The sequence below is a fragment of the Meleagris gallopavo genome, chromosome 4, assembly GCF_905368555.1.
Source record: "Meleagris gallopavo chromosome 4, MGAL_WU_HG_1.1, whole genome shotgun sequence".
NCBI classification, from domain to species: Eukaryota; Metazoa; Chordata; class Aves; order Galliformes; family Phasianidae; genus Meleagris; species Meleagris gallopavo.
In genome coordinates, this window is record NC_139407.1 from 39,588,574 (window position 1) to 39,601,078 (window position 12,505).

Sequence of the window (12,505 nt, forward strand, 5' to 3'; positions counted from 1 at the left end):
AGATAAAAAGAAAAGGTGTACACTCTAGTAAAGCTGGTAGCAAACTGTATAGCAACATCAGTAATTTCATATTTCACTAGCCTGAAAAGCATTACATCTATTTAAAAAAAATAAAAATTAAAAAAATGTTTCGCATTTGTAATAGATGTGTAGGGAATTTCTGCCTTCTGCGGTGCTTCTTCTATCACTGTTCTAGATTTATCATGAGCACCACAAATACCATTGACAGTGGTAGTCAAACACTCCAACAATAATATCTAGAAAGGAGCAGGGAACTGAAACTTCTGTTCTTAAAAAGCATTCAAAATCTTTCATTCACAAGTGACTTGTCTCATCTTGCACAGATGGAAACTGTATCCATATGGTGGATAATGGCATAGTTCAAAAGCTGATGGATCTGCTAGACAGACATGTGGAGGATGGAAATGTAACTGTGCAACATGCAGCTTTGAGCGCGCTCAGAAACCTGGCTATTCCTGGTAAGCCTCCCTTTGCACTGCTACCTATCCAAGGAGAAATTCTGCTCTCTTGCCTTTATAGCTTTTTCACAGTGATAGCAACTAGCATTTTTAAGTACGTTACAGATCTATCAGCCATCCTTTGACACTTTGAATCCACAGTCTCATCCCCCACCAAGGAAAGAGCAGGGAGCCAAGTCCTCTGGAAGGCAGAGTGCTGCTTTTTGTTTGTTTGTTTTTATTTCATTTGAGTTCTCTTTCACAGCCCAAGGTCCCCACCAGACAACAGTGAGGAATATATTGAAACACTGCATCCCCCTCTAACTTCCTAAAGCTTTGACTATTCAGAAGGTAGAGCTGGAGGTGAGCTGTTAGAATAGCCGGTCTGTTCTGATTAGTTACTGTTTGGAGGCAATGGATTGAATGCTAATTTTGTCATTTTTAATAACTTTATTTGTGACTTTTGATTATGCAAACATAAGAGGCAGAGTATATGCACATAAAACCCAAACAAACCTACGATACTTGTGTATGCTTTCTAATACAAAGCCACAAAATAATTCTTTCATCCATTTAACCTTATTTTACTATTTTCAGTTTTGACAAACAGTAACTTTCTAAAAATGATTGTGCATACATATTAAACCCATGCAGCTTTTGTGCTACACCATTTGCTTACCTTGCTTAGGTAATTCTGTTAGCTTGCATCAGTTCAAAAGCTTCCCTGTAACCTGTGCTCAGGAACGTCAGCCAGAGACCTACACAGGACTTAATGAATGTCAATATAGAAAAATGAGTAAGGAGTAAATGGCCCCAGCGATGAACTGCTTGTTAAATGCTACTCTGAAAAGAAATAAACTTTTTTTTTTTTTTTTACTATGATATTGGATCAAGTTTGCACCTTACGTAGATTTCAGGGAGCTCCATGGAAGCAGAGAACTTAGACTAGTGGAAAGGATGAAGGAGAGCTTGGGCAGGCCGCAGTGTTGCTTGTATTGAATATTACAAGTGGGAAGAGGTCACTCTGCTAATTAGATGCTTTAGTTCCCTTCCCTATACGAAAGAGTAAAGCGTTGTTGGGACTCAGAGAAGTTTCCCCATATTTTGGGGTGTAGGTAAGTCCTGGCCTTGGCTTCTGCTTGGTTCATTTTGTGGAGGACTCCTTTCCTAAGCTGTGGTAGGGAAGTCTGGTTTCCATGTTTACAGTGAACACTGGAGGTTACAAGTGCATGCTGGGATAAGGCACTTCATTTCGCACGTGTGTCTCAGCAACCACAACATTTTCGTACAACACAGCATTGTCAGCACACACTCGTGTTCCTGAAGTCTGTGTTCACAAGCTATTTTTCAAACTGTCTGAAAAACTGCACCAAGACTGTCTTGGAAATAAACTGCATCTTCCAAAAATGTTCTCGAGATCATTCCTGTTCTTTATTCATGCAGTTGTAAATAAGGCTAAGATGCTATCAGCTGGCGTTGCAGAAGCAGTATTGAAATTTCTCAGATCGGAGATGCCCCCTGTTCAGTTCAAGCTGCTGGGAACATTACGAATGTTAATAGATGCACAAGGTAAAAATAAACTATTCTCTATGTTAAGTGATTCACTTTGGTTCAGACTGTGATATACTGCTAAAACTCTCACACAAGAGAAGCAGAGGGTTTTTGTTTGTTTGTTTGTTTTAATTTTATTCCTCAAGTTTTGGAATAAATACATCTACAAAGGCAGAGAAAAATGTGGGTTGATTTTTTTTTCCACCCAGAACTCCCAAACTGACTATCAGGGACCCTCAGAATAGATGTCAAATGCTTATTTACTTTCGTATTTCAAACTGCTCCTACACTGTCACAATGTGAGAATGCACTGAGGTGTGGGAGTTGTAAGCTACCACTCCAGTTTTGCTGTTCACTTGCTGCATTTTCTAGCTGTACTGAGCTTCTTGGAACATACTAATGCACTTGCTAAATGATAAGTTGCAATTTCAAAATGACCAACTACCTTTCAGTTCTGCAGCTTATTCTGTACCTAGAATGTGTATTTTTGAAATTAATGTCTCTTAAGTTATTAATGAGATAAATCACCAAACTGTTTTCAACCTTGTGCAGCAAATTTCTGGCGGAAAAAAGGAAATAAAAAGCAACCTCAGAACATTGTAGTTTACCACAGCTATTAGCTATTCTATTTCTACGAATAGAAATTCATTGAAGAATCTTATGCAACCTATCACCTACAAGATTTAACTGATGACAGTGGTCCTTTAAATTTTTTAACTAGTTCAGTTGGGATTGTGGCATTACCTGTATTTTCTCTGCTGTTAGTCAATGCATAAAGTTCAAACTGGGCTGAGTTAACTGAGTTTTACTCAGGAACTGGGTATGAGTGTTTCTGATATTTGTCTCCATTTTGACTGGCTTTAATTGCTTCCATGCAACCTAGATTTTTCACACAGTACAAGCTGGCAGATTTCTACTTAAACTCCTTCTAGTAAGTAACTTTCAGCTTATTTTTCTAGTGCTTGCTTAAAAAATGACAACTTCTCTGTTGTGTTTTGGCTCTGGCAATATGTAGCAGAAGCAGCTGAACAACTGGGAAAAAATGCAAAACTGGTGGAACGGTTGGTGGAGTGGTGTGAAGCAAAGGATCACGCAGGTGTGATGGGAGAATCAAACAGACTACTTTCTGCACTTATACGACACAGCAAATCTAGAGTAAGTTAGTGGTGAAAAAGCTCAGCTTGTAAGAACAAAGAGTTACCTCTGCACTTCATGCTGGTGGCAGCCAAAGCCTCTGGTATCTAAGTCTTGATGAGAGTTAGGTTGGTTGATTTCCTATTTCATATCCTCTCAGCCTCCAGGGCCTGCCAGTTCGACTGAAGCACCAGGTTTAAACACTCACTGGAACTATGTAGGTTAAAAAATACAGAAGCCAGTCAGAGAACACTGATAGAGTGCATACAGCTAAGTCTCAATCTGTTAGAATGTGCTCTATATCCAGCAGAAATTCAGCATGCCATATTTTCTACTTAATGATAACTTATGAAGAGTCATTGCATTCAGTTATGATGATGTTGCTATATAGATATGTATCAAATTACTGAGATCCAGAAATAGGCTGTCCCTCTGCTCTTTTCATGTGGTATTTCAGAGTTTTAAGATTTTAATGGACCATTAGAAATGATCCTCTTCTCTGAATTCTATCAGAAGCTTGCCTGTATGTGGTACAAGGTATGACATTAAGAGAAACTGTGACCAGTGAGTTTTGTCTCACCCATTTCATGTGTATCAATTTATACATAAACAGTCTAAGTTATAAGATCCAAGCACATCCAAGTCCTCAGTCCTTGCTCAGGGTGAACATTAGATGAAAAAGAGCCTTAGAAGGAACACATGCACCTCCCCTAGAACCAATGTACTCCAGGCTCTGACTTCATTGGCTGAGTTCACTGATACGAACCCAGGCTGCATCGTGACTGAGCTTAAAAGTAAGTAGTGTGATGTGGAGAACTCAGATCAACAGTGATTTCTTCATTTGTCCATTGTGTTTGCTAAGTGAAAAACAATCTGGAATGTCTCTACAAAAACAAATCAATAGGACTTACAGAGACCTACACCTTCACTGATTTCTAGATTACTGTCTCTTTCTAATGCTCATTCTCCATTTTATGTCCAGTTTTTGATTTTCAGTTTCAATTTATATCCAGTTTTTCCACTCCAAGTTCTATTCCTTCCCCTTGTACCACCTACAAGATGCCATGTGTAAATGGTGTAAGAAGGCACAGATGCAAGTTATTAACTCTCTACAAGAAAACAGAATTTAATCCTAAATGCAGAGACACTATTAATGGCTTGAAATAGGTATTAAGACGGCATTTAACGGAATTATCACAGTTGAATTTCTTCGTGGTTTAGGTACTTAAAGGAGAAACTTCTTTGGTAGAAGAAAACAGCTGAGAAGGTGTTTTTTTTTTTAAATGCATTTACTGCCCTCTAGGTTTGGATTGTGGACATAACTGGTTCCATAGCGCACATTAGATTTGAAATCATTTTTTATTTAATAGTACTTGGGCTAATATTGAGAAAGGCAGCAGTGGTTTAGGAACTTCTATTCTAACTCCCTTTGCTAAGTTGCACCAGTACCCAAACCTGACTTATCTGACTTATCACCTCTTAACTGCTTGGCACTGCCATTTTGAAGGCAATGTTCAACTACAGTCATTAAAATTTTGATGTCAAGACAGATAGCCAAAATTCCCCACAAAGTCAAACAGAAATTAGCAGCTCCCAGAGTACTCCAAGAAGTCTCAAAGCCGCTTTGGAGTTCCACCAGAAAAATCACAAGTGAGAAAAACTATCCTTGCATGTAGGAAAAAATATAAGCTACTTACATACTTGCAGACATGACACAATTTAAAAATGTTTTTTTCTGAATGACAAATTCTTGAGTCATTAGGCTGTGACTTATGCCACAAGGATCTTCAAGTATCTGTAGTGTGGTTATCTATAAGTATTTCAGTTTTCAAGGTTGTGATCACATTGTGTCTTTTTCCTTGCACAAAGAATGTCACCGCACAGTCTGTGCAAGCACTGAAACAAATTATTCTAAACGCACGTGTCAGTTAATGAGCTGGGCTTGTGGTTGGAATTGGAAAGGGACATGTGCTTTAAAAGGAAATTCAACGGGCTTATAAATTTAAATTGGATTCTTATTTCAAGAAACAACTACTGCTTCAAATCTTTGCACCCACAGAACAAATAAAAAATAAAAAGGCAAACCACATTTCTTTTCATAGTTGCCCCTTGGCATGCAAAGTGACCCGACTTCCAGGCAAACAATTTTCAAGTATTTTTTGCGCATATAATGATGAAAATTTGCTTAACGTGCAAACTAGCTTTTTAATGATAGCATACAGGTAATCAAAATGCATACACCAGAGATTTTTATTCACCCTTCATTACATACATAATGCAGATCAAATTTTGAACTTGGAAAGAGAATCTTGCTTGCATATATTTAAACTGTTTAAAGTCACTTAACCCACTCAGCATTTTTATTTCCTAGATCTTAGTCAACAGTCCATTTTAATTGCTGGCTTTAGAACAAAAACTGACTCATCACTGTCTCATAACTGTCCTTTCCTAACCTGCTTCATATTTGAAGCATAAATCTACAATATTTCAAGAGAACGTTATTCATATTCCTACCTAATTCTAAATTCTAGTGTACAATTTCTATTAAGTAGCAAATATATTTGTGATCTCACCTCTCTGAACTTCTGGAAGAAACTAAAAATCCATGAAGAGATGAAGACATCTGGATGCCAATGTTATTAAACTGTATTCTTGTGTTTTCTTATCTCAATTACAGTTTTTTTTGGGTGGGTTTGATAAGCTGCCCTGAACATGACAACATAAAAGGAAAAATTAATAATCTTTGAACACCAGCTAAGTTCAAACACAGCAAAGGGTACTCACTGTTAGGCAACTGACCATCTGCCATAAGAACTGAAGTTATAGATGGTAACTTGGAAAAGAGCAGTATGTCTCTTAAATGTGGTTAACTGGCTTTGTTTAATAAGTTCTATATGATAATTGCAGAGTTAACGGCAGATTCTTTGTAGGTTCACATACACATACATTTACATGTAACGTGATTAAATATGCATATAAGCAATGAGTATCCTTATCACAATAACTTTGTTTAAATGCAATGTGTAGTTTTTAAAATGTTTAAACTTTGTATGTAATGCAGAATTTTTTCATTACTATGCCATTTATTTTAGGATGTAATTAGGACGATTGTACAGAGCGGTGGCATCAAGCATTTAGTAACCATGGCAACCAGCGAACATGTAATAATGCAAAACGAAGCTCTCGTTGCACTGGCATTAATAGCAGCTTTAGAGTTAGGTGAGTATCCCATTAGCTAACTCTGCCTGTGTTCTTTTGAGCCTGTGCTCAAAAGAAACCCTACAGGGAGAGTCCTCTGAGTATATTTTACAATGTAGAACAGGCTGCTGCTTCCACCTCCTTTTTCGTTGCATAGAAATACATGGCAATTCATGCAAAGAAATAGGCAAGAAATAAGTTTATGCAGAAAATTGAAGTTTGCTGGTTATACTATATCTACTTCTCTATTCTGATAGGTGATCACAGACTCTAGAACAACTTCCATGAGATTTCAGATAAAATCTAATAGTTAATAAAATTGTAATTTAGAGTGGAAACTGTGTGACCGAGGCCTGTGTACACTGAAATGATCAATCCCCTCTTGAAAGGCCTTATCAAAGTAAAGCTTTCACTTACCTAATCAGTGGAAGCTAAAGAATACATATAGAGGTAGATGAGGCCCCAAAATATGTCTATTGCTATTATTAAATTCCACAGAAATAGGTGCTAAAATTGCCATATGAAGGCAGAGATGATTACATGCCTCAGCTTCACAGAATGGCATAGGTTGGAAGGTACCTTAAAGATAACCACTTCCACCCCCTCCTGCCATGGGCAGGGCTGCCAATCACTTGATCAGGCTGCCCAGGATCCCATCCAACTTGGCTCTGAGCATCTCCAGGGATGTGGAATCCATAACTTCTCTGGGCAACCTGTCCCAGTGCCTCACCACTCTCTGAGTAAAGAATTGCCTCCTAATAAGTAACTTAAATCTCCCCTAACTCAGATTACCAAACAAAGAAGGGTAAATGCCCAGTGAGGACTTTGTCCTGTTTGTTTGCTTATTAATATCATGAACTAAACAAGTATTACATACTTTTGTTCTTGATTTCATCTCTTGTCATTGTGTACCCACAGAATGCTACATTCAACTTCCAAATCACTGCCAATAATGCATGAGGTTTTTTTTTTCTTTTTGACTGAAAGGAAATGATATTCACATGAGTCTTCTAATGCAGACACCTAAAGGTTTCAAGCCTGAATTCAGTATGTTTCCTAGAAAACTACAAAGGAAAAAAATCATACTCTGATCTTGCAAAACCTTTCACAGTCTTAATAGACCTTGAGTTTTCCTACCATGGAGTCAAGAATTTCACTGTCTATATTAAACTCAGACAAACTTTCTAAAGGGAAATTCAGGCAGTAGAAGTCTTCCATGCTTAAATGTTGCAAGTGTTGGCTTAAGTAACAAGAAAGCCAGGCAGATTTTCCATTAACTTACTGCACATTTAAGATTGAATTTTATCACTGCACATAGTGATTGTCTTTTCAAGCAGTTAGGTTATTTTGCATTTTACAGCAAGAGCTGTGATTCCTATCACCATGCTATCTAACATGTTCTACCACAGCACCAGTTTCACTACAGTGAGAGATCCATGCTTCCATAGAAGGATAAAATACAAAAGTATCAAACGAAGCACCAATTCCAGTTTCACAAGCTTTCACTTGTATTTCAGTCACTGCTGAAAAGGATCTCGAAAATGCTCAGCTTGTTCAGATTCTATACAGACTGCTATCAGATGACAGGAGTGCTCCAGAAATAAAATACAACTCCATGGTGCTGGTCTGTGCCCTTATAGGATCTGGTGAGTACTTGAGAAGGACTGCTTTCCTAAAATATTTATATAATTCATCTTTTTGTAGACTAAACATAGGGCACGTGCAAATACACTGAGACTGGTTCCCTGTTCACTATGAATTTGCACAGTGTGGCTCAATTTACTGTGACACTTTATTTATACGGTCAAGAAAAAGAAGCTGTTAACTCTATTTTGGATATTAACTACAGAAATCAGATTCTGGCTTCTGCAGGATGCAGGTAGCTCCCAGAAGTTTGAGCTATCTGGAAATTTGACAGGAAAAAAATGAAAGACATTTTAAACTGTACAGTATTGGGCTCTCTGTGCAAGCATGCAGATAAGTTAATTTTCACCTTTAGCTGTATGTTCCCTGTAACTGACATATAATGGCTGCTTTGTTGTTTAACTTACTCAAGTAAAATTAGGTGGAAGAGAAATTTGCAAGGTACCTCTTGACTTTAAATTCCTACAAGAATTGCAGGAAGTTAAAAAAAAGACAAGGAATACCTGCAGGGACACATACAAACGAGAACTTAGTACAACATGTAGATGTAGTCCTGCACTAGGAGGGATCCTCACTCACCTTGCTAGGAAGGGTTCTTCCCTTGGCAGCCCGAGCATGCTCCAGGCACAACTGTTTGTGGTTGTTTTGGATGATGAACAGGAGGTGCTCCAACACATGTGATTGCCGGACATGGTGATACGGGGAATGGAGCAGGATATCACAAGGAAATTTGATCTTCAACTAAGGATTCAAGAAGTGGCTATGTTTCTTTTACTCACTGTGATGTTCTTGTGTGCACTGACAACAAAAATAATCACCCTCAGAAATTCTGCCTGACACTTGCATTTTCACTTCTCCAAGTCCTGTCACCTGCAAGATTAACCGACAGCGTTATTTAAAGTCAAATAACTGTCTTCCTATTCCACCAGAATAAGGGAGCAGTCTTCCCTTATTTTTCCAGGGTTATCCAAGTGGCAGAGATTGGTCTGCTACCACACTGTAAGCTTTCCCTAGACGTTAGGCATCTTGGCATTCTCCCAGAGAGCAGACAGCACATTACTGCAATGCACAGCTGTGAAGAAGTCAGAGCTGCCACAATGTTCAGCCCTGCTTCCTCATGAATAGACCCGTGTAAAAATAGCCAGTATAAGAGCAACAACTGAACAACTCTGGTATTAAGTTTTGTTTACCAATTGATTTTAATCAGAGAAGTGAAATCACAAAGAGTGAAGTCCACTCTTGCATGTGAAAATATGAAACATGTCTCTTCCAGCTCTGTTGCCTCTAACATTTTCCCCAGTCTCCATATTTTTCATTTACAAATTCCCATGTTTTATTGTAAACAGACCTGTGCAGCCATAGTTATGTAAAAGTTAGAAAGTGATTGTACTGTTTCAATTATTAGTAAGTTTAATTCTCCAGTGCCCACTCTTGTTACTGTCCTTAGTTATAGGAAAGTACTTGATATTGCCAACAGCTGTGTTAGCAGAAAATGCACATGCATAAATACATGATTTTTACCACCTGAAGTTGCTGTTGCAACTGAGTGAATGGGTAAGAAGAGGGAAGAATGAGGGCAGTGGACAATGGAAGCATGTAACCTAAGGAATAAGCAAAAGCAGAGTATTCCTAGCTAGCGCAGTGACTTGTGTGCAGGAGTCACAGAAATGTGCAGAGCACAACTGATTAGTTCCTAAAAGGCAGTTCAGTAACGCTGCTTAAGCTTGATGATATCTTAGAAAGGGGAATGAAAGTGCCTACACAGCCTAAGTACCCAACAGCTTCACTGACACTGCTCAATATATGCTGGTTCCCACGTACACAGCAGCGTGAGAATCCCCAACACACAAGACAGGGATAATTACAAGAAAAAAAAAAAAAGTGAAAACGTGAACAAGAAAGTAGGAAGGGAAAGAAATGTCCAAGTGTGCTGTAAGGAAAAGCTGTAAATATGCATAGCATATATAGCATAGCTAATCTGAAACAGCTGGTTGGGATTCCTTCTGAGAAATTAAGTCCCTAGCAGCACCTGGGAAGCAAAAAAATACATGTAGGTGTTTGTTGCTGAGTGAGTTCACTAGAATGGACTAAACTGGACGTGAAACAAAACCAGCTGCTTTGGTTCTTAACTGTGGGAAGTCTATAGAGCATAGAGCTTTGAGTAAGATCCCTACTTTAAAAAAAAAATAAATGAATTGCATCAGTTTTGAGTATTGTTCCCAACCTTTCCTTTTTGACATCAAGAATGCTATCCAGGATGAGAACCATGAAACAGTCTCAAAGTTTCAAGTCAAACATAAATACTGTATACATATGCACAACATTACCTGATGCGTTGTACTTGTGACAAGTTCAGAGCTGGACTGTAAATGGGCAGCTACCAGCGACCAGGTGGTGAAATATCCTCTTCACACTCTCACACGACCAACCAGAGATGATATGAAACAAATGAGCTATGCAGTGAACCCTTCAGGCAAACTTGTTCACTCCATCAAAATAGTTTAAGGAATCAAACAAAAACATTCAATTAAAAAACTTCTTAAGCATCTTTTTTGAAAGGCATTCCAGGTGGATTTTTATAACTGCTTTGCAGAAAGTTCATCCTTTATCTCTAGCTAAAATGTGTGCGGTCTAGGGCAAGCCCAAGACCCCAGAGACTTCCTCTATTCTTAAAAGCAATTCAGAACAGTAAATAAAAAGATGACACCTATGGGCTTGTGTATACAATGGGTACACGATAGTGCTGACACTTTCCTAAGTGCCTCATACCATGCTTTCTTGTCCTCTTGCCCATCTCATACAAAGCACTGTTTCTTCTACTGTTTCTTTTACAGAATCTCTCCAAAAGGAAGTGCAGAATATGGCGTTCCTAGAAGTCGTATCAAAACTCCGCAGCCATGAGAACAAAACTGTTGCCCAGCAGGCCTCGCTAACAGAGCAGAGACTTGCTGTAGAAAGCTGAGGAAGGTCTTGTTTTCATTGCATCCATCACAGATTCCACCTTCATCCTTTGTCCTGCTGTCGCTCCTGCTATGTTTTCCACTGTATCACTTGTGCATGCGTGTAATGTCCCCACACAAATTGATGAACTGCTGTAGGTACCCATCCAAAAAGATTTCTAAAAATTCATAGGTGGTGTTAACATGAACTTGTCTCTACCCGTAACTGTTCTACTTGTATTCTTGTTGCTTGGGCCACATAGTAGAATGTGCATGTTGTAGTCCTATGATGATGTAAAAGTGGTACTACACAATGACTCTTTCCTCACGCCCCCCTAACTGCATAACAATGTACTACTAAATTAGGGACAGTACAAGATGCAGCAAGTCCAGGCTAGTGCACTGACTGTAGATTAAGAAGTAAATCTAGCTCCATTTTTGGTGCTCTGAAGAGGCAGGTTTGAATGCAATGTACTGCTGCTCATTCACTGGTCTTGCCTATTAATGTCAAACTCATGGTACCTAGAGGTAAACAAATAAAAAATTCAGTGCTTTCACTTATCCTGTGGTTTGTCCTTTTTCGTACTCGCTCACACACAGAAGCTGTGACTGTACCAGCATGTACTGGTGAAGAGCCCTTGTTCCTGGCTCTGACCCCAGTACAATCACTGACTGCCTTTCAGCTGCAAGAATACAAAGGAAACAATACCAGCCTCTTTCACTGTGTATGCTCACGCAGAGGCACTGCAGTGGTTTAACAATTGTGGGTTTCAATGGCAGAAGCTATGCAATATTTAGTCCATAAAGCCATGTAGGTACAAGTGCTGTTGGGCTTGCTTGGGTTGGGTGGGTTTTTGTTACTATGTTTTGGTGTTTTTTTTTTTTAGATGGATTTTAAAAAGCTTATCTCGCAGCAGCTTATCAAGAGAACCCATCAAGTGAGAAATGCATGCAACTCCTCAGCTAAGGAGTGCTCCCAGTACTATCCAAAGTCTCAAGCTCCTTGCTTATCAACACAAGTCAAACCTAGAGCCCAAGCACCTATGTGACTCCACACCATATGGTTGCAAAAGACAGCTTTTGACCATCCCAAATTCACTGCCAGGCTGTCTGAAATCACTGGGCATCCCACACCGTGATGGGAAGATGCCACTCATGCCAGGAAATGAGTTATGCACGGAAGCTGCATATGAAAAGAGAATGGACACTTTCTTCAGTTTTTTTCAGATTTGAGACTGTGCCAAAACCCAACAGATGCTACAGGAGTATTCATACAAAAATTCACATCCATTTAATCCAGTGCCAGAAATTAACTGGCAACAATCAGTAAAATGCAAGGAAAAAGCCTCAAATACCAATTGTACAAAAGCCTCTTATTTAAAAAATAAATAAATAAATAAATTCAAAATACATATTAGTATAGCTAGCAATAAAGTCACCTCCAGAACATATTGCTGTGAACACAGATTACAATCCCATGACATGAGGCTGTGAATAATGCAGAACCTTTACACTGGTAAATGCAGTCTGCATGTTTACAATCACAGCTCACAGCAGGCCCATATGAGCCCAAGTTTTCTC

The 12,505-nt window shown here is 38.8% G+C and overlaps 1 protein-coding gene across 6 annotated transcripts in view; it reads left to right on the plus strand.

Annotated features, from left to right (window-relative positions):
• The window catches only part of RAP1GDS1 (Rap1 GTPase-GDP dissociation stimulator 1), an 86,254-nt gene extending 74,769 nt beyond the window's left edge, over nt 1-11,485 (plus strand). For all 6 annotated transcript variants that reach the window (XM_085222940.1, XM_085222942.1, XM_085222941.1 and 3 more), the window contains 6 exons: nt 345-479; nt 1,902-2,027; nt 3,025-3,164; nt 6,236-6,362; nt 7,859-7,987; nt 10,820-11,485. In XM_085222940.1, coding sequence (XP_085079066.1) covers nt 345-479; nt 1,902-2,027; nt 3,025-3,164; nt 6,236-6,362; nt 7,859-7,987; nt 10,820-10,947 — 785 coding nt within the window. In that variant the 3' untranslated portion in view covers nt 10,948-11,485. The remainder of the gene's footprint in view (nt 1-344; nt 480-1,901; nt 2,028-3,024; nt 3,165-6,235; nt 6,363-7,858; nt 7,988-10,819) is intronic.
• The last annotated feature ends 1,020 nt before the right edge of the window (nt 11,486-12,505 follow it).